The sequence below is a fragment of the Martes martes genome, assembly GCF_963455335.1.
Source record: "Martes martes genome assembly, chromosome: X".
In the NCBI taxonomy this organism is placed as follows: Eukaryota; Metazoa; Chordata; class Mammalia; order Carnivora; family Mustelidae; genus Martes; species Martes martes.
Genome location: NC_137897.1, coordinates 67,344,998 through 67,369,764, shown reverse-complemented (window position 1 = coordinate 67,369,764; position 24,767 = coordinate 67,344,998). Strand labels below are relative to the sequence as shown.

The 24,767-nt window shown below is 38.7% G+C and overlaps 1 protein-coding gene across 1 annotated transcript in view; it reads left to right on the top strand.

Annotated features, from left to right (window-relative positions):
- Nucleotides 1-23,598, top strand: part of CHM (CHM Rab escort protein) — a gene marked incomplete at its 3' end in the record, with an annotated part of 97,057 nt that extends 73,459 nt beyond the window's left edge. The window contains exons 5-8 of the mRNA XM_080795336.1: nt 15,268-15,655; nt 20,941-21,057; nt 21,563-21,683; nt 23,369-23,598. Coding sequence (XP_080651462.1) covers nt 15,268-15,655; nt 20,941-21,057; nt 21,563-21,683; nt 23,369-23,598 — 856 coding nt within the window. The remainder of the gene's footprint in view (nt 1-15,267; nt 15,656-20,940; nt 21,058-21,562; nt 21,684-23,368) is intronic.
- Between the last annotated feature and the right edge of the window lie 1,169 nt (nt 23,599-24,767).

Here is a 24,767-nt window from a genome sequence, read left to right as displayed (position 1 = left end):
GGTCTCTCTATGCTTAGAGGACCCCTTTCAATATTTCCTGTAGAGCTGGTTTGGTGTTTGTAAATTCTTTCAGCTTTTGTTTGTCCTGGAAGCTCTTTATCTCTCCTTCTATTTTCAATGATAGCCTAGCCGGATATAGTATTCTTGGCTGCATGTTTTTCTCGTTTAGTGCTCTGAATATATCATGCCAGTTCTTTCTGGCCTGCCAGGTCTCTGTGGATAGGTCCGCTGCCAATCTAATGTTTTTACCCTTGTATGTTACAGACTTCTTGTCCTGGGCTGCTTTCAGGATTTTCTCTTTGTCGCTAAGACTTGTAAATTTTACTATCAGGTGACGAGGTGTGGACCTATTTTTATTGATTTTGAGGGGCGTTCTTAGCATCTCCTGGATTTTGAAATTTGTTCCCTTTGCCATATTAGGGAAATTCTCTCCAATAATTGTCTCCAATATACCTTCTGCTCCCCTCTCTCTTTCTTCTTCTTCTGGAATCCCAATTATTCTAATGTTGTGTCGTCTTATGGTGTCGCTTATCTCTCGAATTCTCTCCTCGTGGTCCAGTATTTGTCCCTCTTTTGCTCGGCTTCTTTATTCTCCGTCATTTGGTCTTCTATGTCACTAATTCTTTCTTCTGCCTCATTTATCCTAGCATTGGGAGCTTCCATTTTTGATTGCACCTCATTAATAGCTTTTTTTTATTTCAACTTGGTTAGATTTTAGTTCTTTCATTTCTCCAGTAAGGGCTTTTATCTCTCTGGAGAGGGTTTCTCTAATATCTTCTATGCCTTTTTCGAGCCCGGCTAGAACCTTGAGAATCGTCATTCTGAACTCTAGATCTGTCATGTTACCAATGTCTGTATTGATTAGGTCTCCAGCCTTCGATACTGCCTCTTATTCTTTTTTTCTGTCGTGAGTTTTTTCACCTTATCATTTTGTCCAGATCAGATTTGCTTTCTCCTCCTCTGGAATTCTGCTGTTCTTGGTGAGTGAAGTTGGTCTTGGCTGGGTTTCTTGTTGATCTTCTGGGGGAGGGGCCTGTTGTGATTCTCAAGTGTCTTTGCCGCAGGTGGAATTGCACCGCCCTTGCCAGGGGTCAGGCTAAGTAATTCTCTCGGGTTTGCTTTCGGGAGCTTTTGTTCCCTGAGTGCTTTCCGTAGAGTTCCGGAGGACGGGAATGAAGATGGCGGCCTCCCAGTCTCTTGGCCCGGAGGAGCCAAGAGCTTGGGGTTCCACTCCTCAGTGAGCCCTCAGAGAAAAGCACCCAGCCGCCCTGCCTCCCTGGCCTGCGGTCGCACCGGTAGGAAAGAGGTCAATTGCTGGCACTTGGAGAAATGCACCCAGTTGCTTCCATCTCCGTGGCCTCCGGCTGCGCTCTGAGCCCACCCAGCCTGCGACCGGCACAAGGTAACCCCGGGCTGAGAGCTCACTCCTTGGCTTTGTCGCTGTAGCCGGCTTCCCCGCTCTAATACCTGTGAGCCCTGCAGCACTCAGATGCCCCTGGTCCTTCTGTGACCCCGCGGGACCTGGGGTTATGCTGACCCTGCCTGGGTTTCCCCCTGGTTTAGCCTCTGGAGTGATGTCCCTCCGTGGAGCAGACTTTTAAAAGTCCCAATTTTGTGCTCTGTTGTTCCGCCGCTTGCCACGAGCCGGCCCCTCCCCCCGTGGTCTATCTTCCCGTTGCTTTGGATTCACTTCTCCACAGGTCCTACCTTTCAGAAAGTGGTCGATTTTCTGTTTCTAGAATTGTTGCTCTTCTCTTCGATTTCCCGTTAGATTTGTAGGTGTTCACAATAGTTAGATAAGCTGTGTAGCTGATCTCCTGCTACCTGATGTCGTCTCACCCTCCTACTTCTCTGCCATCTTGACTCCTCCCCCTGTAGTTGCCTTTTTTAATGGAGTCTTTGTCTGGTGTTGGAATCAAGGTAATGCTGGTCTCACAGAATGAATTTGGAAGTTTTCCTTCCTCTTCTGTTTTTTTAGAATACTTTCAGAGGAAAAGTTATTAACTCTTCTTTAAATGTTTGGTAGAATTCCCCCTGGGAAGCCATCTGGCCCTGGACTTTTGTTTGTCAGGACATGTTTGATTACCGATTCAGCTTCTTTGGTGCTTCTGCATCTGTTCAAGTTTTCTGTTTCTTCCTGCTTCAGTGTTGGTAGCTTATGTGTTTCTAGGACTTTATCCTTTGCTTCCAAGTTGTCCAATTTGTTGGCATATAATTTTTCATAATACTTTCTGATAATTTCATAATATCTGATAATTGTATTTCTGTGGTGTTGGTTGTTATTTCTCCTCTCTCATTTCTGATTTTATTCATTTGGGTCCACTTTCTCCTTTCTAAGTCCGGCTAGGGGTTTACCACTTTTAACAATTCAAGGAATCAACTCCTAGTTTCATTGATGGGTTCTACTGTTTTTTGTTTGTTTGTTTATTTGTTTATTTAGTTTCTTTATCATTTATTTCTGCTCTGATCTTTATTATTTTCTTTCCTCTGCTGGCTTTAGGCTTCATTTGTATTTCCTTGTCTAGCTCCTTTAGGTGTAAGTTTAGGTTGTTTCTTTGAGATTTTTCTTTCTTGGACTGTCATGTTTTCATTTTAATTTGTTTCCATCTGTTTTTTTAATTCCTTAATTTCCTGGTTGACCCATTCATCCTCTTTTTTTTAGATTTATTTATTGATTTTAGAGCGAGAGAGAGAAGGAGAGCATGAACAGGGAGATAGAGAATCTCAAGCAGACTCAGCACAGAGCCCAAAACGGGGCTCAATCTCATGACCCTGAGATCATGATCTGAGCTAAAACCAGGCACCCCAGATCCATTCATTTTTTAGTAGCATGTTGTTTTTCCTACATGTATTTGTGGTTTTTCCAAATTTTTTCTTGTGTTTGACTTCAAGTTTCATAGCATTGTGGTCTGAAAAGATGCATGGTATGATCACATCTTTTTGTGGTTGTTGAGGTCTGAGTTGTGACCTAGTATATGGTCTGTTCTTGAGAATGTCACATGTGCACTCAAAAAGAATGTGTATTCTGCTGCTTTAGGATGAAGTGTTCTGAATATGTCTGTTAAGTCCATTTGGTCCAGTATGGCATTCAAAACTATTGTTTCCTTGTTGATTTTCTGCCTAGATGATCTGTCCATTCACGTAATTAGGATATTAAAGTCCCGTAGTATTACTGTCTTATTATCAATGAGTTTCTTCATGTTTTTTATTAATTCTTTTATACATTTGGGTGCCCCCCATATTGAGGATATAAATATTTACAATTGTTAGATCTTCCTATTGGATAGTCTGCTTTATTATGATATAATACCCTTCTTCATCTCTTATTATAATCTACTCTGGCTTCATTTTTATGTCTATTTGCACAATAAATGTTTATCCATCCCCTCATGTTCAGTGTGCAGGTGTCATTAGGTCTAAAATGAGTCTCTTGTAGGCAGCATTTAAAATTTTTTTTTAAGATTTTATTTATTTGCCAGAGTGAGAGAGAGAGTACACACAAGCAGGCAGAGGCAGCGAGAGAAGCAGGCTCCTCACTGAGCAAGGACCCCGATGCGGGACTCGATCCCAGGACCCTGGGACCATGACCCGAGCCGAAGGCAGCGACTCAACCAACTGAGCCACCCAGGCGTCCCATAATTTTTTTTTTTTTAGATTTTATTTATTTATTTGACAGAGATCACAAGTAGGCGGAGAGAGAGGAGGAAATAGGCTCCCTGCTGAGCAGATGCTGGGCTCGATGCCAGGACCCTGGGATCGTGACCTGAGTCGAAGGCAGAGGCTTTAACCCACTGAGCCACCCAGGTGTCCCTGTAGGCAGCATTTAAGTGGGTCTTGTTTTGTTATACATTTTGCCGTCCTCTGTCTTGTGACTAGAGCATGTATTCCATTTGTATTCAGAACTGTTGATAGGTATATATTTATTGCCGTTTTATTACTTGATTGTCGTGTCCAGAGATTTTCTCTGTTCCTTTCTTCTCTTTGTCACTTTTGTTCTTTTCTTTTGACTCAAATAGTTCCCTTTAGTATTTCTTCCAGGGCTGGTTTAGTGGTCACAAACTCCTTTAGTTTTTGTTTCTCTGGGAAGCTCTTCATCTCTCCTTCTGTTCTGTATGATAGACTTGGTGGGTAGAGTATTCTTAGCTGCTGATTTTTCCCATTCAGAACTTTGAGTATATCATGCCACTGTCTTCTGACTTACTAAATTTCTGTGGAGAGATCTGCAGATGGTCTTACGGGTCTTCCTTTGTAAGTTCAGGACTTCTTTTGTCTTGCTGCATTTATGATTTTTTTCTTTATAGCTATATTTTGCAAATTTAATTAAAATAAATCTTGATGTTGGTCTGCTTTTGTGGATTTTGATGGGAGACGTCTGTGCCTCAGGATTTGGATGTCTGTTTCCTTCCCCAGATTAGGGAATCTTTCAGCTGTTATTTCCTCAGATAAATTTTCTGCCCCCCCTTCTCTCTTTTCTTGTTCTCAGACTTGTATAGTACGAATGTTATTTCGTTTGATGGAGTCACTGAGTTCCCTAAATATATTCTCCTGATCCATAATTCTTCTTTCTTTTGTTCAGCTTCATATTTGTCTATTATTTTACCTTCTATATCACTTATCTGTTCCTCTGCTTCTTTTATCCTTGTGTTCATTATATCCAGTCTGTTTCAAATCTTTTTTATTGCAGTTTACATTTCTGTTTTTTTTTTTCAATTGTTTTATCTCTGTGGTAAGGGCCATCCTGAAGTCTTCCACTCTTTTCTCAAGCCCAGTCATTGTCCTTATGATTGTTGCTTTCAGTTCCTCCTCCAGGCATATTACTTATATCTGTTTCACTCAGATCTCTGGCTGTGACCTTATCTTGTTTCATTTGGGATCAATTCCTCCATCTTGGCATTTTTCCTAGGTTTCTGATTTATTTGTTTGTTGGAAAAGCTTGTTCTGTTTCCTGCTTTTGAGTGTGGTGACTTTATGAAGAAGATGTCATAGAGTTCCCAGGGCCTGATGCTTCAGGGTGTGTCTCTGGTGCATGCTGCATGCATTCTGCTGCTTGTTTTGGGTGCTCTGTCCTTCAGGCCAGTCATCTGCAGAGTCTGTCCTTGCCTTCATTGGGCAGTGTTTTGTCCTTGGGCAGAGTGTGTTGAGTTTAACTAGGTGTACTCTGGTCTGTTTGTGAAATGAGAGCCAATACTACTTCCACTAGGCCTGAATCTTTGCATAACTCTCTGGTCAGGAGATGTGAGCAGGGGTTTCTGCTGGTCTTCTGGGCCAGGGTCCTGCCAAGGACCAAGGATCAAGGACCAACTTGACCAAGAAGGGCAGTGGGGGTAGATTGCAGGGGTGTTGGACCTGATATAAGCAGGTAAGGCAGCCACTATATGTGCTCTGGTGTTTATAATAGTTGGTTCTTTTTTTGTGCTGAGGGGTGGGGGAGGGAAGTGAAACCAGGCAGCTCCATCTTCTCTGGAGAGGGATCTCAGTGCTTGTTCCTAGGGACTCATTTTGAGAAGAGGGAATTATCTCCGCCGGGTGTCCCAGGGCTTCTTTAGATGACCGTCTGTCCCCAGGTGGTTTTCATGTTTTCATGTTTCCAGACTCTATCCCAGCCATGCTGTGGATCTCTAAAATTCTAGTCTTCAATCTCTGCTGGTTGTAAAAAGTCACAAAAATCTCCCCCTCTTATTTTCCCAGCCAGTGGCTTTGGAGAAGTATTCTCCCTGTGTGTTCCCCTGTATGCTTCTCTCTCCCTTATCTTTCTCCCAGACCAGGGCTCTCTCCCCTCCACAACATCAGAGATCTGTTTCTCCCCCAAAGCATGTCCCTATACTTCCTACCTTCCCCCATGTGGCCTCTTCTATCACTCTGGTTGTGGAATTTGTTCTGTCAGTCTTCAGGTTGATTTCTTGGGTATTCAGGATGATTTGGTAGTTACCTAGTTGTTTTCAAGGAAGAAGAAGAACTTAGGATCCTTCTACTATTCCATCATCCTACCTCTTCTTCCAGCATTTTATTTTTTTGACATTTATGTTATGTTACTCTTTCATTGTACCTTTTATATTGTAGTGTTTATTGTATTCATTGTAATAAGACTTTTTAATTTTTTAATTTTTTTTAAATTTTTTATTTCTTTTCAGCATGAGTGTTCATTGTTTTTTCACCACACCCAGTGCTCCATGCAATACGTGCCCATCCTAATACCCACCACCTGGTTCCCCCAACCTCCCACTGCCCCCCCCCGCCCCTTGAAAACCCTCAGGTTCTTTTCAGAGTCCGTAGTCTCTCATGGTTCATCTCCCCCTCCAATTTCCCTCAACTCCCTTCTCTCCATCTACCTTTGTCCTCCATATTATTTGTTATGATCCACAAATAAGTGAAACCATATGATACTTGACTCTCTCTGCTTGACTTATTTCACTCAGCATCATCTCTTCCAGTCCCATCCATGTTGCTACAAAAGTTGGGTATTCATTCTTTCTGATGGAGGCATGGTACTCCATAGTGTATATGGACCACATGTTCCTTATCCATTCATCCGTTGAAGGGCATCTTGGTTCTTTCCACATTTTGGCGACCGTGGCCATTGCTGCTATAAACATTGGGGTACAGATGGCCCTTCTTTGCACTACATCTGTATCTTTGGGGTAAATACCCAGTAGTGCAATTGCAGGGTCATAGGGAAGCTCTATTTTTAATTTCTTGAGGAATCTCCACACTGTTCTCCAAAGTGGCTACACCAACTTGCATTCCCAACAACAATGTAAGAGGGTTCCCCTTTCTCCACATCCTCTCCAACACACGTTGTTTCTTGTCTTGCTTATTTTGGCTATTCTAACTGGTGTAAGGTGGTATCTCAATGTGGTTTTGATTTGAATCTCCCTGATGGCTAGTGATGATGAACATTTTTTCATGTGTCTGATAGCCATTTGTATGTCTTCATTGGAAAAGTGTCTATTCATACCTTCTGACCATTTTTTGACATGATTATCAGTTTTCTGTGTGTTGAGTTTGAGGAGTTCTTTATAGATCATGGATATCAACCTTTTGTCTGTACTGTCATTTGCAAATATCTTCTCCCATTCCATGGGTTGCCTCTTTGTTTTGTTGACTGTTTCCTTTACTGTGCAGAAGCTTTTGATCTTGATGAAGTCCCAAAAGTTCATTTTCGCTTTTGTTTCCTTTGCCTTTGGAGACATATCTTGAAAGAAGTTGCTGTGGCTGATATCAAAGAGGTTACTGCCTATGTTTTCCTCTAGGATTCTGATGGATTTCTGTCTTATGTTGAGGTCTTTTATCCATTTCGGGTTTATCTTTGTGTATGGTGTGAGAGAATGGTCGAGTTTCATTCTTCTACATATAGCTGTCCAGTTTTCCCAGCACCATTTATTGAAGAGACTGTCTTTTTTCCACTGGATATTTTTTCGTTTTGTCAAAGATTATTTGACCGTAGAGTTGAGGATCCATATCTGGGCTCTCTACTCTGTTCCACTGGTCTATGTGTCTGTTTTTATGCCAGTACCATGCTGTCTTGGTGATCACAGCTTTGTAGTAAAGCTCGAAATCAGGTAACGTGATGCCACCAGTTTTATTTTTGTTTTTCAACATTTCCTTAGCGATTCGGGGTCTCTTCTGATTCCATACAAATTTTAGGATTATTTGCTCCAGCTCTTTGAAAAATAACGGTGGAATTTTGATCAGAATGGCATTAAAAGTATAGATTGCTCTAGGCAGTATAGACATTTTAACGATGTTTATTCTTCTGATCCAAGAGCATGGAATGGTCTTCCATCTTTTTGTGTCTTCTTCAATTTCTCTTAGGAGTGTTCTGTAGTTCCTCGAGTACAGATCCTTAACCTCTTTGGTTAAGTTTATTCCCAGGTATTTTATGGTTCTTGGTGCTATAGTAAATGGCATCGATTCTCTAATTTGCCTTTCTGTATTTTCATTGTTAGTGTAGAAGAAAGCCACTGATTTCTGGACATTGACTTTGTATCCTGCCACGTTACTGAATTGCTGTATGAGTTCTAGAAGTTTGGGGGTGGAGTCTTTCGGGTTTTCCATATAAAGAATCATGTCATCTGCGAAGAGAGAGAGTTTGACTTCTTCCTTGCCAATTTGGATACCATTTATTTCTCTTTATTGTCTGATTGCTGTTGCTAGGACTTCTAATACTATGTTGAACAAGCGTGGTGAGAGTGGGCATCCTTGTCGTGTTCCTGATCTCAACGGGAAGGCTGCGAGCTTTTTCCCATTGAGGGTGATATTTGCTGTGGGTCTTTCATAGATAGATTTTATGAAGTTGAGGCATGTTCCCTCTATCCCTGTACTTTGAAGTGTTTTAATCAGGAACGGATGCTGGATTTTGTCAAATGCTTTTTCTGCATCAATTGAGAGGGCCATGTGGTTCTTCTCTCTTCTCTTATTGATTTGTTCTATCACACTGATTCATTTGCAAATGTTGAACCATCCTTGTAACCCAGGGATGAATCCCACCTGGTTATGGTGGATAATCTTTTTAATGTGCTGTTGAATCCTGTTAGCTAGGATCTTGTTGAGAATCTTAGCATCCATATCCATCAGGGATATTGGTCTGAAATTCTCCTTTTTCATAGGGTCTTTGCCTGGTTTGGGGATCAGGGTAATGCTGGCTTCCTAAAAAGAGTCTGGAAGTTTTCCTTCTGCTTCAATTTTTTGAAACAGCTTCAGGAGAATAGGTGTTATTTCTTCTTTGAAAGTTTGATAGAATTCCCCAGGAAATCTGTCAGGTCCTGGGCTCTTGTTTTTTGGGAGGCTTTTGATCACTGCTTCAATCTCGTTACTAGATATCGGTCTATTCAGGTTGTCAATTTCTTCCTGGTTCAATTTGGGGAGTTTATAGTTTTCCAGGAATGCATCCATTTCATCTAGGTTGCTTAGCTTATTGGCATATAACTGTTGATAATAACTTCTGATGTTTGTTTCTACTTCCTTGGTGTTAGTTGTGATCTCTCCCTTTTCATTCATAATTTTATTAATTTGGGCTTTCTCTCTTTTCTCTTGGATTCGTGTGGCCAATGGTTTATCGATCTTATTGATTCTTTCAAAAAACCAGCTTCTAGTTTCATTGATACGTTCTACTGTATCTCTGGTTTCTACCTCATTGATCTCTGCTCTAATCTTGATTATTCCCCTTCTTGTGTGTGGAGTTGGTTTGATTTGTTGTTGATTCTCCAGTTCTTTAAGGTATAGAGACCGCTGGTGTATTCTCGATTTTTCAATTTTTTTGAGGGACGCTTGGATGGCTATGTATTTCCCCCTTAGGACCGCCTTTGCTGTATCCCATAGGTTTTGGACCAAAGTGTCTTCATTCTCACTGTTTTCCATGAATTGTTAAGTTCTTCTTTGATCTCCTGGTTGATCAATCATTCTTAAGCAAGGTGGTCTTTAGCTTCCAGGTGTTTGAGTTCCTTCCGAATTTTTCCTTGTGATTGAGCTCCAGTTTCAAAGCATTGTGATCTGAGAATATGCAGGGAATAATCTCAGTCTTTTGGTATCAGTTGGGCCCTGATTTGTGACCCAGTATGTGGTCTATTCTGGAGAAGGTTCCATGTGCACTTGAGAAGAATGAGTATTCTGTTGTTTTAGGGTGGAATGTTCTGTATATATCTATGAGGTCCATCAGGTCCCATGTGTCATTCAATGCTCTTGTTTCTTTATTGATTTTGTGCTTCGATGATCTATTTCTGAGAGAGGCATGTTAAAATCTCCTACTATTAATGTATTCATATCAATATGACTCTTTATCTTGATTAATAGGTTTCTTATGTAATTGGCTGCTCCCGTCTTGGGGGCGTAGATATTTATATTTGTTCGATCATCTTGGTGGATAGTCCCTTTAAGAATGATGTTGTGTCCTTTTGTATCTCTGACTACAGTCTTTAGTTTAAAATCTAATTTATCTGATATGAGAATCGGTACCCCGGCCTTCTTTTGAGGCCCATTGGCATGAAACATGCTTCTCTATCCCTTCACTTTTAGTTTGGGTGTATCTTTAGGTTCAAAATGGGTCTCTTGTAGACAACATATGGATGAGTCCTGTCATTTTATCCAGTCTGCAACACTGTGTCATTTTATGGACACATTTAGGCCATTCACATTGAGAGTGATTATTGAGAGATACGTTTTTATTGATATCGTGTTACCTTTGAAGTCTTTCTTTCTGTCGATTGTCTCTATATTTCTGTGCAATGCTATTCTTAGGACTTTTCCTCTTTTATAGAACCCCCCCCTTAATATTTCCTGCAGTGTCGGCTTGGTGGTCGCATACTCTTTTAAGCCTTGCCGGTCTTAGAAACTCTTTATCTCTCCATCCATTTTGAATGTCAGTCTTGCTGGATAAAGTATTCTTGGCTGCATGTTCTTGTCATTTAGTGCCCTGAATATATCTTGCCAGCCCTTTCTGGCTTGCCAGGTCTCTGTGGACAGGTCTGACGTTATTCTGATGGGCTTTCCTCTGTATGTAAGGAGCTTCTTTGTCCTAGCTGCTTTCAAGAGATTGTATCTACAATTTTGATTTCTCAATTCTACTATCAGGTGCCTGGATGTTTTTTTGGAATCTATAATCTTGGGGGGAGACCGTTCTGCCCTTAGCACATGAACGCTGGTTCCATTTGCGAGATTGGGAAAATTTTCTTGAGGACCTTGTTCCACTGTATCTTCTAGACTTCTTTCTTTCTCCTTCCCTTCAGGTATTCCAATAATTCTGACATTGAAACGTTTCATGGCATCATTTATTTCCCTGATTCTGTTTTTGTGGCTTCTAAGCAGTTTGTTCCAGGCTTCGTCCTGATCCTTTCTCTCTATCTGTTTGTCCTCCAGATCACTAATTCTATCTTCTGTCTCAGTTACCCTAGCTTTTAGAGAATTTAGATTAGATTGGAACTCATTGAGAGCATTGTGAACCTCATCCCTGGTGGCTTTCAGCTCTGTCCTAACATTGTGATCATCATCCCTGGTGGCTTTCATTTCTGCCTTAATCAATTCTGTTTGGTCATCCATGGCTTTCTCCAACCTAGCTATTGCTTGGATAATTGTTAGCCTGAATTCTCTTTCCGACATATCGTCTATGTTGATAGCCGTTAGCTCTGTTGCAGAAGGCCCATCCTCTGTATTTTTCTTCTGTTGGGGATTCCTCCTCCTAGTCATTTTGGTGAGAGATGGCTGAACAGATGTCGTTGGATGTATCGACCGTGGTGCAGTCAAGGTGCACCCTGGAACGCTTCTGAGCACTCAGGATTCCCCACCCAAATGAGAGAAAAAAGAAAAGAAAACTAAAATAGAGAGAGAGAGAGACAGGCAAAAAAGGGAGAAGGAGAGAAAATGAGAGAAAAAAGAAAAGAAAAAGAAAAAAGAGAGACAGGAAAAAAAGGGAAGATAAAAGAGAAGGTTCAGCCCAAATGGGCCCCAAGGTAAGATTTATGAAGTATACAAACAAAAACAGGCAAACAAAAAGACTGATAAAATATATGCCCAGAGAATATATATATATAAAAGCAAAAAAAGTAAGAACCTCGTCAGAAGAACCCCACGTATAAGATTTACATACTATCAGGAGAAACAGAAATACACAGAAACACTGGCGGAAGAAAAAGATGGGAGTGTGGTTATAGATTCTCAGTGTGGGCGAGGGAGGTTATTTTGATTCTTCCTGGATGTGTCTTGATATCTTTGTTAAAGGACTCAACTTTCCTAAGATAAAGGGGGATTAAAAATTGGTTTACCTATAGGGGTAGCATTGATTGGAGAAAGGGGGTTACCTTGAAGTTTAACTCTATGACTATTACAAAGTAAAAATAAAAAGAATAAACTGGACTAAACTAAAATTTAAAATAAAAATTAAAAAAAATAGAAAAGCAAAAGAAAAACACAGGTGTATGTATCAAAAAGTTCAGGTTAGAAGTTTATTATGGAATTTGATGTACTGGACATCTCACTGTGATGGTAAATAGGTTAAAAAATTATCTATATAAAAAAAGAAAAAAAAATGAACCAGAATAGTGGGAATGAGTTAAAAATAAAAGTTGTATCTATGAAGTAGTGGTGGTTGTTCTCTCGTAGTCTTTTTTTTTTTTTTTTTTTTCTGGGGGAGAGGACTGCCACGTGGGTTTTCAGTCAGTGATGTTCCCTGAGTAAAGTCCTCCTGCCCGCCTCAAGGGTGTGGGCTCTGAGGAAACTGGTTTTTCAGGCTTTTGTTCTCTGGAGGTTTTTATGTTTGTTCACTTCTTTTCTCTCGCCTTGACAGCTTTTGATGGTTTTTGGAGGTTTAGAGGAAAGCAAACTGCACCCCAACCTCCCTCTCAGTGAGAAGCCTCAGTCTGCTCCCCTGCGGGTGCTGCAGAGCCCATATAAATTCCCCCTTGGCCGCTGGCAGGGCAGGTTCCTAGTCGCGGTCCCTTGGGACGCAGGATCTCCTGCTTGTACGCAAAACCACGGCAGCGGCAGCTGTCTGGGCAGCTCCAGACCGCCAGAGAGGTTCCAAGCAGCGATTGCACAGTGAGGTTTTCCCGCTGGCCCGGGCTGGGAGTGCCTGGACTTTCCGGGTCTAAGAGCGCCGGGCTTGAGGGCACCTCTCCCCAGGGGAGTGTGTGGGGCGTGCGCTTCTCAGGCTCTAGCACGGCGCGGGTCCCAGAGCACCAGGCTGGGCCTTCGTGCACCTCTCTCAGGGGAGGGTGTGGGGCACGCACGTCTCAGGCTGATAGCAAGGTGCGCGTTCTGCCATCTGGCTTGGCTCCCTGCCCCTCACGGGAGCTGGACCCCACGCGTTCTCGGGCGCGCTGGCGGCTCAGGGACCAAGACCTGGTTTCTCCGATGCACTCTCTCTGGCTCAGCGCCACGGGAGGCTTTCCTGGGTACGGGGACTTAAGCCCCTGTCCCTATATGCCCCGATTCCCACAATTTCCCCCTGCGATCCTTTGCTCTTTTTGAGTGCTTTCAACCAGATTCCAAGTTAATGCTGGTCCCCAGACGCAGGACACTCTTGTACTGGGGTATTACTCTCCAGTCGGTCGCCTCTGGTGGCTCCCTCCCCCTTTTGTTTCTCTTCCGATATCAGTCCGATGTTCCCACTCCACTTTACCTGCCCACTGGCGTCTTCTGCCCCTGTAGAGATCCAGACGTGTATAATTCTGATCTCAGGCTGATTTCATGTGTGATCGGAGTTCTTTGGTAGGTAATCAGCTCACTTTAGGGTACAGGTTGAAACGGCGCCTCCTCCTACTTCCCTGCCATCTTGTCTCTCCTCAATTTTTAAATTTTTTTAAGATTTTATTCATTTGACAGAGAGATCACATGTAGGCAGAGAGGCAGGCAGAGAGAGAGGAGGAAGCAGGATCCCTGCTTAGCCGAGAGCCTGATGCGGGGCTCCATCCCAGGACCCTGAGATCGTGACCTAAGCCCAAGGCAGAGGCTTAACCCATTGAGCCACCCAGGTGCCCCAGTAATATACTTTTTAATTGTACTCAGACTTTCGAATTAATAATTTATTGCTTTTTCCTGGCCTCGCACCTTGTGCTTTTTACAAATTCCGTTTGTTTCATGTTTACACACACACACACACACACACACACACACACACAAACACCCTCTTGGCATGCAGAAACCATTTATTCTTCAAGAATTTATTTGATAGCATGTCTGTAGAGCAGTGCAGTAGGTGCTTTGAGGGACACATAAATGTAGATGTTCTGATCTTCCCTCAAGGGAATTAAAGTCTACTTCAGAGATAAAGTATATCCTGAACAACCAAAGGACTATTTTAAGGAACTGATAAATAAATGCAAGGTAAACTGCATGTGTGTATTGTGGGGACATGGAGTAATAGAACGATACGTATAGTTGGTTTAAGGAAGGTTTGGGGGGAAATATTTAAAATTTTTTCTTACAATCGGTTGTTAAAGTACATGCTTATTTTTGAGAGTAGGAGAATTACGATATATGGTAGTGGGATGAATAACCCAGGGGACAAAAATGATACGGTCCAAATCATGGGAGATTAGAGTTGATAGACTCAGAGAGATACTATGTCTGAAAACGAGAGATAAGACTAGAAAATAGTTTATAAAGAAGGTGATGTGGGTTAGAGGCAGGAAGAAGATTTTATGGGGTAGGGTTTAGAGATCATATAAGAAAGAGCAGCTATAAGTTCTTGAGCAATCAGTTAGCAGGTGTTTACTTCCCAAGGCCTATTACTGGCATTTTTAGTGTTTCATAGTAGGTCAACTTTTTTTTTTAAGATTTTATTTATTTATTTGACAGACAGAGATCACAAGTAGGCAAAGGGGGGGGGGCGAAGCAGGCTCCCTGCTGAGCAGAGACCCTGATACAGGGCTTGATCCCAGGGCCCCAAGATCATGACCCGAGCCAAAGGCAGAGGCTTAACCCACTGAGCCACTCAGGCACCCCCGCAGTAGGTCAACTTAATGAAATGTAGGTTATCTATGGAGGATAACATGAAAGTGAAATACGTAATGCAGGTAGATTGAACAGGAGCCTGTTTTATCAGTCAAGGCAATAATGGACCGAGAATGTTAACTGTAGTAGTAACTTTGAAATAGAGTAATAGACACTAATACTAAAACAAATAAAGCAGGAAAGAATACAAAAAGATCCTCTTAGATAGCACATTGTGATAAGCCAACCTAAACTTTATGGCAGACTTTTTCTAGCTCTGTCACACCATCAATAATATTAATCTTTGATAACTACCATTGTTGAACATTTACTGTATGCTAGGCACTGTGACAGGTTCTTTGCATGTGATACCATGGAGAATAAACTATTAATCTTCAAAGCAACCTTGTGAGGTAAATGCTATTATCCATGTGTTATAGATGGATAATTTAGATCAGAGAGGATAAATAACTGTCTAAGTTCACAGAGTTACCTAATCACAGGGTTTGGACATTGTCCTGTTTATTGTGAAGGCTGTGCTCGTAACCACTTTTGATTTGTTTCTAAAATACAATTCCCCTATGGCATTAAAGTCTCAAAAGTGTACATGTGACAGACCCTACTAAACTCTGAAGTCTTTATGTGTATTTTTAAAATATTAACTGTGTTTCATATTGTATAGAAATCTTAACAGGTGAATGTTTACTGCGTGGTTCATATAAGGCAAAATATATACTGAACTTGATAAAATAAATGAGGTAAAGAAATAAAAATTGCCATTAAAATAGTATAAAATGTAGCCAGTACAATTATCAAAAGTGTATTGTTATTATAATTTCTCATTAGTCAGAATTTACATGAAGATGTTGAAGAAGCTGGTGCACTGCAGAAAAATCGTGCTTCTGTGATATCTGGGAACCCCACAGAAGCTGCACATTCTGCCTGTCTGCCTTCAGGAGATGAGTCATTATGCAGTGTGATCTGTGAAGCGCCCAAAGAACAAACTCCAAGCAGTGATCTAGAGACTGCCCTAGAAATACATGATGTGGAAGTAACAGGGGAAAAAGAAAAGCATTATGACAACAAAACTTGTGTGAAGTCAGCATCAGAAGAAGAAACAAGTGAAAATGTGCCTACAGCAGAAGACACTGCATTGCAACCAAAGAAAAATAGGATTACTTACTCACAAATTATTAAAGAAGGCAGGAGATTTAATATTGATTTGGTATCAAAAGTAAGTACTAATTATCTTCATCTTATCGTTAGAATAATACTAATTTTTAACTGATTGAAAATAGCATGTGGGACCATAAACCCAGTTTTCATAATTTTATTTTGTAAAGTATGGAACATTTGTTTTATAAAGAGATAGTAGCCAGAGATTTATAATTCAGTTAAAATATTCTTTAAATATAGGTTTAAAAATGCATTAAAAATGCTCAGTACTGGGCATCTGGGTGACTCAGTCAGTTGAGCTGCTGCCTTCGGCTCAGGTCATGATCCCAGGGTCCTGGCATTAAGTCCCACATTGGGCTCTCTGCTCAGCAGGGAGCCTGCTTCTCCCCCTCTCTCTCTCTGCCTGCCTCTCTGCCTACTTGTGATCTCTGTCAAATAAATAAATAAAATCCTTAAAAAAAAAAGCTCAGTACTATAGCACAAGAATTCTTTTGTACTGGAGCACAGAGTCCACTCTAATATTCTCCTACTGTATGGACACTGTCAATTCTATCAAGAGAAAAATTCTAATGAACCTAATTATAAATTTATGTTATATTTATAGTTTATTCAATGAACTTTTTTAGCCCTTCTATATAGTAACTATTTTAACATCTGTATGATGATGAACATTTGGAATAAACAGATGCATTTTTGAAAATCATCTGTTCTGGTGTGAGGGCTTTGGAGGATAATTTAATAGTTGGGAGGCTGGGAACAATGCTGTTGTCTTTGGTTAGGTTTCAGTCCTGAATTCTGATGATAGGTCAGTGTAACTTCAGAGGAGGTCCCTGAGTCTTTGGAGAGTACAATGTTGTATTGGTTTTATAGGAAGCAAGGTTAATTTAGCACAAAAAGAACAGAAAACCAGCAAGGATAATGGTCTTAAACGGTTAGGTATAGGGAGCACCTGGATGGCTCAGTTGATTGTCTGCCTTCGGCTTAGGTCTTGATCCCAGAGCCCTTGGATTGAACCCCACATCAGGCTCCCTGCTCAATGGAGAGTCTGCTTCTCTTTCTGCCCCTCCCCCCTGCTCCTGTGCGTGCACACTTTCTCTCTTCTCTCGCTCTCTCTCAAGTAAATAAATGAAAATCTTTAAAAAAAAAAGATTAGAAATAGGGCTGGGAGAAAGTAGAAAGAAACAGATCAAATCCCATAAATTGAGGGCAAACAATAAGAAATTAAAAAGAAGTAGGAAAGCATGGTAAATAACTTAGACTTACCTCAAAACTAGGCTTTTCAATTTAAGTGCTCTCTTGAAGTTCCCAGTTACAGAGTAGAGAGAGTAATTGCATATTCCTCACATTTTGCTGATACAATCCCATACACTCATACTGCTGCCCTCTTTGAACCTGATGCCTAAAAATGGGAGTAAATTTTACTACCCTTTGTTTCTTTCTATCACATAGCTCTCTGTGTCTGATTCTATCCTCCTCTGAGTTGTGTGCTACTTTGGTCCTACTTATTATTTCTGCGCCATCTGTTCGACCTTCTCCAGCCACTGTGCCCCTGTCGTGCTTTGAAATGTAGCATTTTTTCCATGTTACCTTAGCTATTGATTTCTGGGTGAAGTTTAATCATAGTTTACTAATGGTCTTCCTGTTGTCTTGAACAGAAAATAAGTTTTACAAAACCAAAAAATAAAACAAAAAAACTGATTTCAAGTGACAAATGGGCTTTGTTCTGGAATTTTCATTTTTAATTGGTTACTAGGAATTTGGAATGCCTAACTAAAAGATGATACAAATGTTGGTTAAGAATCAACACTAGTTTATAATAGTTTCTAACCCTTATGGTAGCTGAAATACAGTATAAATATTGCAAAGGAAAATGATAGAAGATGGTGCTGTATCAATTTTTGGAATTAATGTAGGAAATGATTCACTTGTATAAAAGAAAGTGAATGCTGATTATAGTGGAGGGGAGATAGTTTAATTAGATGCTAAGATGTTTGAGGAGACTTTTAAGATTTCTGGGTATTTTCATGAGTTTCACTGGATCACAATAGTGGTTCTTTTAGGGTAAATTAAAAAACAGATGTGTCTAGAATAGTCAAGACAGTTGTACTTTGTCCTGCATAGTAGTTTTCATGGTTTTGTATATTTAAAAATAATCAGTAATAAATTCATCCTGTAAAAGCAGCAATAGCTAAAGAATGTAGAGCCATAGCAATATGAGATTTATTATCATTTTTTAATGTTAGTCATTTAGCGAATATTTACTCAGTACCTGTGGTATGGAAATCAGTACATTCCACGATATTGGGGCAGTTACTCCTTGGAAAGTCTGTCCTAATTTCAGTTATTGCATCTACATTTAGGATGATTGCCAAATATCTATTTCAAGCCCTACCTCTTTCCTAAAGTCCAGTTTGATTTCTCCAAACTACTTGACATTTCTACATATATTCCATCTCAAAGTCATGGTAAAATTAACACATTACTGTGGTGCTTTGTAGTTTACAGAACACATCCACATAAATATAGGCTTTTTTTTCCTATTTCTTCTTTTAAAAATTTTTTATTAACATATAATGTATTATCTGCTACAGGAGTACAGGTCTGTGAATCATCAGTCTTACACACTTCACAGCACTTACCATAGCACATACCCTCCCCAATGTCTATCACCCAGCCACCCCCACTCCTCTGCAACCCTCAGTTTGTTTCTGGAGATTAAGAGTCTCTTATGGTTTGTCTACCTCCCCCGGTCCCATCTTGTTTCATTTTTTTCCCTCCCCGCCTCCCACAACCCAAGTAGTCTTATACTACTCAGGGTTGGTTAGTTAAAATACTTACCATTTTTATATAGTAGGTATAGTATTATTATAGGTTAGTTAATTAAAATACTTATTTTTATATAGTATATATAGTATTATTATAGTATGATATTATACTGCTTAGAGTAATAGAGAAAATCAAGGTTGAAGTTCTTAGAATTAAAACTCTTTTCTGAGAAGTCCATACCCTTAATTATTATGGAACCAACATGGCCAAGTGAAGCAAAGATGATACATTATTAATTAATTTAATTTAATTTAATTTAATTATTAAATTTAATTCTCAATATTTTAATCAAAATGAAGTATTCTTATTTATTTTTACTTAAGTATAATTAACATACAATATTGTATTAATTTCAGTTGTACAGCATATTGATTAGACACTTCTATACATTTACTCATTGCTCACCACGCTTACTCACCATCTGTCACCATGTAACATTGTTGTAATATTATTGACTATGTACCCTGTGCTGTACTTTTCATCTCCATGTGTAACTGTAACTCTTAATTCCCTTTATCTGTTTCATCCAACCACACCTACCCATCTCTCTGGCAACCACCCAGTTTGTTCTCTGTAGTTAAGAGTGTGTTTTTTTGTTTCTTTGTTTAAATGTTTTCTGTTTTAGATTCCATATATGAGTGAAATCATATGGTGTTTGTCTTTCTCTGATTTATTTCACTTAGTATACTGCCCTCTGGGTCCAACCATGTTGTTGCAAATGGCAAGATTTCATTCTCTTTTATGACCAAGTAATTCTGTTGTGTATATATAGTATACAACTTTGTCCATTTTTCTATTGAAGGATACTTGGTATTCTTTAGTTTCTCATCACTGAAATTTCTGTTAGATCACTTAGAGAGTGGTGAAAAAGAGGCTTAGGTTTAAATACTATACTTGTTATTACTAAGCTTCAGACAAAAATTTAGTGTAGTTTTTTTTTTAAGATTTTATTTATTTATTTGACAGACAGAGATCACAAGTAGGCAGAGAGAGAGGGAGAAGCAGGCTCCCCGCTGAGCAGAGAGCCCAATGTAGGGCTCGATCCCAGGACCCTGGGATCATGACCTGAGCCGAAGGCAGAGGCTTTAACCCACTGAGCCACCCAGGTGCCCCAGTTTAGTGTAGTTTTAATTGAAATGTGTTCTCACTCCTCAGTGTTATCTTAAATGCATTATTTTTAAGCTGGCATTAAATCTGAAGCTTTACTAGATCTTATTAAGTGAAAATACATTTTATGTTTGTATTAATATTTGTGAAATTATTGTGACTACTGAGGGATCATTGAATTTCAAGTATTGTTTTTAAACAAATCAGGTATTTGAATAATCTATTTTCTATTATAATTACAGAATACTTGGCGATTTATTCTTCAGATCATGGGCTGTATCAGTTGTGTAGGGTATTAGGCTGAAGATAATGAAATAACATGCTGTATTTAGTCAGGGTAATTGGATTAGTCTCCCCCCCCCCCAAAAAAAATAACAGTGCCAGTTTTGTTCTGCACAATGCTGGGCTTTATAAAAATTCACCTAACTAATACTGATTTTCAGAGTCCTTACTGACCTCTAGCTCAGACTAACAGTTTGTATTGATTTTTGAAATTCCCTTTTTCTTTGTATTAAAGCTGATTGTTTTCTTTCCCTTCCCCATTAGAGATGTAACATCTACATTTTTAACATTTACTGAGTCAGACATTTAAAAGTATATCAGTATAGGACATTGCTGAATCTGTTGCACTTAACCATATGGTTAAATTTAGAGCAGGCAAGATAATACTGTTGAAGTTGTTTTTGTCTAATATTGGTTATGAGAGATGTGAAAGATTAAATCAATTCCTATTGTGCATGCTGGCAATAACTATCATCCTCACTTCTTGAGAAAGACATATCTCATATAAATCTAGACTGCTAGGATTATAGAGGAACCTTAAAATTCAACTCTTGTGGTGGAAATACATAACCACTCTTTCTCTTTCTTGTTTGGTGAGGAAGTCCAGTGAGCTGGTGTCTTCTTAATAACCACCTGCCCTTATATAAGGCTACAGTCTCTTATTCAAAACCCTTGGGCCTGGTGTGTTCTGTTATTTAGATTTAAAAAATTATTTTGGGAAGTAATACACTACATGTGCTGGTATGCTATATATGAGGCAACATTCTTAGCAGTCTTTAATTAATTAAGCTAATTAATTAAACCTATTAATATTTCTGCAGTCAGATGTACAAATATTCATTCACAGTAAGCAGGGCAAAGATAGAAGAGCCTTATAACAATTTGGGTCATTTTGTTGTCAAACTATTTATGGAAAAACTTTGGATTCCAGGGTTTTTTGGGTTTTGAATTTCAGATAATCAGTTGTAAACCTGTAATAAAATATGTTATGTACTACAATATTAATACGTATAATGCTTTTTACAAATATTTAAAAATATAATGGAATTATATGTCTTTATTTAGCATTTATCAATTTTCCACAATTTTACCTTTTACTTCATCCTGTAAAATATTTTCTTTGTACAGCTGCTGTATTCTCGAGGATTGCTAATTGACCTTTTAATCAAATCTAATGTAAGTCGATATGCAGAGTTCAAAAATATTACCAGGATTCTTGCATTTCGAGAAGGAAGAGTGGAACAGGTACTTTGCTACTCAAGTATTGCGACAGAGTATGAACTTAAGTTATTATGATTTGTTTTGGAAGGATAAGCAAATAGGATTGTTACTTTCCTGGCAAAGCAGTGAATTCCAATCCCGTGTGGGAAAAGTAAATAGTTAAGAGATTACTCAATTAAAATTTCTACTGTCAGTATTTTCATGAGTTATTCTGAAGCCTGATGTTGGTGTTGAGAAATGGTTAATATTAGGCAGTATTGCTAGATTTGAGCTCTCATTTGTACCCAGTTAGTGGTGACATGCCATTGGCCTTTTAATGGCATAAAGAGCAACTTGGCAGAATTAAGTAAGAGAGCTCACAAGTTAATTAGCTCTGAACCCAATAGAGATGCCGTTAGAGCTGATGGAAGGTAACACAGATGGCTAGAATGGAAATAATGATCTTGTTATAGTTAAAGGGGGAAAAATGTGATTTGGAATACTTGTATCACTAGGAGGCAGTTTCTTAACTTACAATCATGTTTTTCAGGTTCCTTGTTCTAGAGCAGATGTCTTTAATAGCAAACAACTTACTATGGTAGAAAAACGAATGCTAATGAAGTTTCTTACATTTTGTATGGAGTATGAAAAACATCCTGATCAATATAAAGGTATTGTTTTCCATTAAATTGTGTTCTCTGATTGAACTTTCTTACTTTAATATGCTTGCTCTGATGTAAGCCACTCACGTCTTTGTTAAAGTACATTTCTTACTCTGCACTATCCAGTAGGTTAGCCATGAACAACATGTACTTATTTAAATTAAAATTAATTAAAATTAAATAAAATTTAAAATTCAGTTCCCCAGTTGGACTAGCCATATTTGAAGTGCTTAGGAGCCACATGTGGTTATTAGCTACTATGGCTACAGTACACCTATAGAATGTTTTCATCATTGTGGAAGTGCTATGCTGGGTGTTTAGTTTTTATTCTTATTAAATACTGCTGTCAACTAATTCTTCATAGATGAAAGTCTCTTTTCATTGTTGTGTTAATTTTTTTCAGCTGTGAAAAAAATCTATATTTTTTCATTTTCCCAGGATTACTTTTGCTTGGTATATTGACTTATTCATTTTGACTGATTAAGAAAAAGAGGCTAGATGGTATGGGGAGTGTGAACCACTGTATTAGAGTCTAGTCTTGGCTTTGACCCAAATCATACAGTTACTTCCAGAGTCTGTTGAAAATTGAATATCTCAGTATCAGAGCTTTATACTTTTTAGTGCATTGGGCTGGAAACATTATCCAAAATCAGAATATTCTATTGATGTTTCATTTATAAAGTTACAATGAGAAATACAGCAGTATTTTTTTTTACTTGATGGAATATTAGAAGTCAAGCTCTTACTCTTAAAGCTTCGTGTCCATTAGAGACTGCCAAATCATTCTTCACAGTGGTGTAAACTTACGTTATCTCAGTAAATTTTTATAATCTTTACTTTTTTTCTTTTGTCACGGAATTGTATTTCCTACCACTAACAGTCTAGTTACATTTTTTCCCCTCTTCTTTAAATGAGTAGTTTTTAGGTCCCTTGTTTTGAGGTTTGATGTAAGGCAGTAAGACTGGTTCCATTAGCCACACAGAAATTAACTTCATTACTTTTTAGTCATAGTTTATTGTTCTTAGTTTTAGTAAGAAGTATACATTTCCAAAAAATTAAGTATCGCTCTATCACTGTTTTCACCAAAAAATTGCCGTTTGTCATATGTATTTAATATTTCAAAGTGTAATTATTGACATTATTGGGGCACCTGGGTGGCTCAGTGGGTTAAGCCTCTGCCTTCGGCTCAGGTCATGGTCTCAGGGTCCTGGGATCGAGCCTTGCGTCGGACTCTGCTAAGCGGGGAGCCTGCTTCCCCCTCTCTTTCCGCCTGCCTCTCTGCCTGCTTGTGCTCTCTCTCTCTGTGTCAAATAAATAAATAAAATCTTTAAAAAAAATTATTGACATTATTTGGCAATTTAAAGATAACAAAGTAAATATTGCCACTTTTGTAAACCTATTGCGATGGTTAATGAATTATTTAATGTTTTTCTAGTTTTTTTTTTTAAGTCTGTAAAATACTAAATAAAGATTCATCATTTAAAGCTTGGAAATTGTGTCATTAGTTCAATTAAGATAGTAAAATTGTTTCTAGTTCTTTTTTTCCCCTAACATCTGCGGTCTCTGTCCAAAATGTAATATTACCACCTTGGTCCCTTGCCAAGTGTCTTGAACAGACTTGATGTCTTTTGTGCAGTGTTTTTAAAATGAAGTTTGATTTTGATTTTAATTGATAAATTTTTATCTTTACATAGCCTATGAGGAGATTACATTTTCCGAGTATTTAAAAACACAGAAATTAACCCCCAGCCTCCAGTACTTTGTCCTGCATTCAATTGCAATGACATCGGAGAAAGCAAGCAATACCATAGATGGTCTCAAAGCTACCAAAAACTTTCTTCACTGTCTTGGACGTTATGGCAACACTCCATTTTTGTTTCCTTTATATGGCCAAGGAGAACTTCCTCAGTGTTTCTGCAGGTAAGATTGACATTGGTTCTCTTGTTTCTTCTTAAGATAGTACTTAAATAATGGATGAAAATTAAAAAGACAAAAATGAGATTTATTCAAGATTTTGTATATACAAGCATACTTTGTTGTTCTGCTCTTTTATAAATCTCTATATTTGCCTACCTACCTATTTAAATGATATATTCAGTTTGGCCTGTGTGTGAACTTCGTAAAATAGAACCCTACTGTAAATTCCTTATTTCACTCAATATTATGTTTCAAAGCATCGTCCTTGTTTTGCATAATTATAGTTATTTTCATTGCTATGTAGTATTCCACTCTGAATACACCACAATTTTTCCATTTTTCTTTTGGTAGACACAAGGTGTTTCCAGGATTTTTTTGTTTTTGTTTTTGTTTTTGTTTTGTTTTCTGATATTAACATCCTTGTGTATGTTTCAGGATGTACATGTTCAAGAATTTCTCTAGGATATATATCTAGGAGTAGAATTTCCAAGTCATGGGTTATATGAATATTCATACAAGATAGTACCCAAATTTTTCTCCAGAGCATTATACCAGTTTATCAGTAGATAAGAATTCCCATAGGTCTACATCTCTGCCAATGTTTGTTAGTAAATTTTTAAGTTTTTGTCAATTCAACTCACATGAAATATCCTCCCATTATACTTTTATTTTCCATTTCGTAGATTACTTATGTGGTGGAGCATCTTCTCATACGGTTATTGGATAGTGATGTTTTCTTTTTGGTGAAATGCATGTTCCTATGTTTTTCCCGTTTGTCTGTTGGGTTATTGTATTTTCCTTATTGATTTATAAGAGGTTTTTTTTCTGAATACTAATCTTTTCTTAATTGTATGTGTTGTATATATCTTGCTTTATGGTATTCATGATACATGAGGTCATTAAGATTAATGTGGTCAAACATAACAATCCTTTCTTTTTATGTGTAGCACTTTTAGGGCAGTGGAGCATAGTAGTGAAAAACCTGGACTCTGGAGACAGACTACCTAGATTTAAGTGCTGGCTTCTCCATTTGTTGGCCATGTAGCCTTGAGCAAGTTTTACAGCCTCTCTAGTATGTTTTCAAAGAATCAACTTTGTGGCTTTTTGATTCTTTCTATTATAGCTTTGTGTTCCTAGTTCGTTCATTTCCATTCTTTATTATCCCTGTTTTGCTTT